Raw genomic sequence first — 1,210 nt, forward strand, 5'->3', positions numbered from 1 at the left:
TTTCCCTCCTGCCCAGGGGCACTACGCCGTGATGAACAATCCCACCCGGCAGCGCAGCCGGTGCAACATCGCCTACAGGTTTGTCGCTTCCCCCGGAGAAATCCCAACTCCAGCTCTGTTTTTATTCCCTTGGAATCTCGAGGCCTGACTAGGAGAGGAAGCCAAGCCTTCCCTCTGGGCTGTGCTGCTGCTGGACTGGCCCAGTTTGAGCCCAGACTGGTGTGTGCAGGCGCTGCCTCCAGATAGGTTTGTCGCTTCCCCCGGAGAAATCCCAACTCCAGCTCTGTTTTTATTCCCTTGGAATCTCGAGGCCTGACTAGGAGAGGAAGCCAAGCCTTCCCTCTGGGCTGTGCTGCTGCTGGACTGGCCCAGTTTGAGCCCAGACTGGTGTGTGCAGGCGCTGCCTCCAGATCTTGGCCGCGGGGCTGTTCCTGCCCGGATCCGTCGGCATCACCGATCCCTGCGAGAGCGGCAACTTCCGCGTGCACACCGTGATGACCCTGGAGCAGCAGGTCAGGGAGGGTCACCCCCACACTCAGGGGGCACTCAGGGGGTCCCTGTGCCCCCCCTGACCCCTGCCCACCCCCAGGACATGGTGTGCTACACGGCGCAGACTCTCGTCCGCATCCTCTCGCACGGAGGCTACAGGAAGATCCTGGGCCAGGAGGGAGATGCCAGCTGTGAGTGGGGCTTGGAGGGGCATCCCAAGGGGAATGGGGATGGAATTGTGGGCAGGGGGTGTGGTGCAGCCCCCCAGGTTGGTTGTGTCTGGGCAGACCTGGCGTCGGAGATGTCCACGTGGGACGGGGTGATCGTGACGCCGTCGGAAAAGGCTTACGAGAAACCTCCGGAGAAGAAGGAAGGGGAAGAGGAGGAGGAGAACCAGGAGGAGCCTGCGGCAGGGGAGGAGGAGGAGAGCATGGAGACACAGGAATGAAGGCCCAGGTGACACCCAGGGAGGGCACAGGGGGCAGCAGCTCCTCGTGGTGTCCCCACACCCCTGGGCCCAGCGTGTCCCCGTTCCCTGTTTGTGTCCCTGTTCTTGTTCCGTGTCCCCGTTCCCCTTTCCCTGTCCCTGTTTTATAAGCTGCACATTAAAGTGTTGCCCCTTTCCAACGTGTCCTGCTTGGTTAGTTCAACACAGGATTGATGGCAATGAGGCAGGTGGAGCAGCAGGAGAAGGTTCCAGAACTTGAAAAGGAACACACTT

General features: G+C 61.1%; 1 protein-coding gene across 1 annotated transcript in view; it reads left to right on the plus strand.

The window, feature by feature from the left end:
- ILF2 (interleukin enhancer binding factor 2) overlaps positions 1 to 937 on the plus strand; it is a 3,745-nt gene extending 2,808 nt beyond the window's left edge. The window contains exons 9-12 of the mRNA XM_009082941.1: positions 17 to 78; positions 398 to 512; positions 590 to 680; positions 777 to 937. Coding sequence (XP_009081189.1) covers positions 17 to 78; positions 398 to 512; positions 590 to 680; positions 777 to 937 — 429 coding nt within the window. The remainder of the gene's footprint in view (positions 1 to 16; positions 79 to 397; positions 513 to 589; positions 681 to 776) is intronic.
- Positions 938 to 1,210: the final 273 nt, after the last annotated feature.

This window comes from Acanthisitta chloris, unplaced genomic scaffold (genome assembly GCF_000695815.1).
Source record: "Acanthisitta chloris isolate BGI_N310 unplaced genomic scaffold, ASM69581v1 scaffold11239, whole genome shotgun sequence".
Taxonomy (NCBI): domain Eukaryota; kingdom Metazoa; phylum Chordata; class Aves; order Passeriformes; family Acanthisittidae; genus Acanthisitta; species Acanthisitta chloris.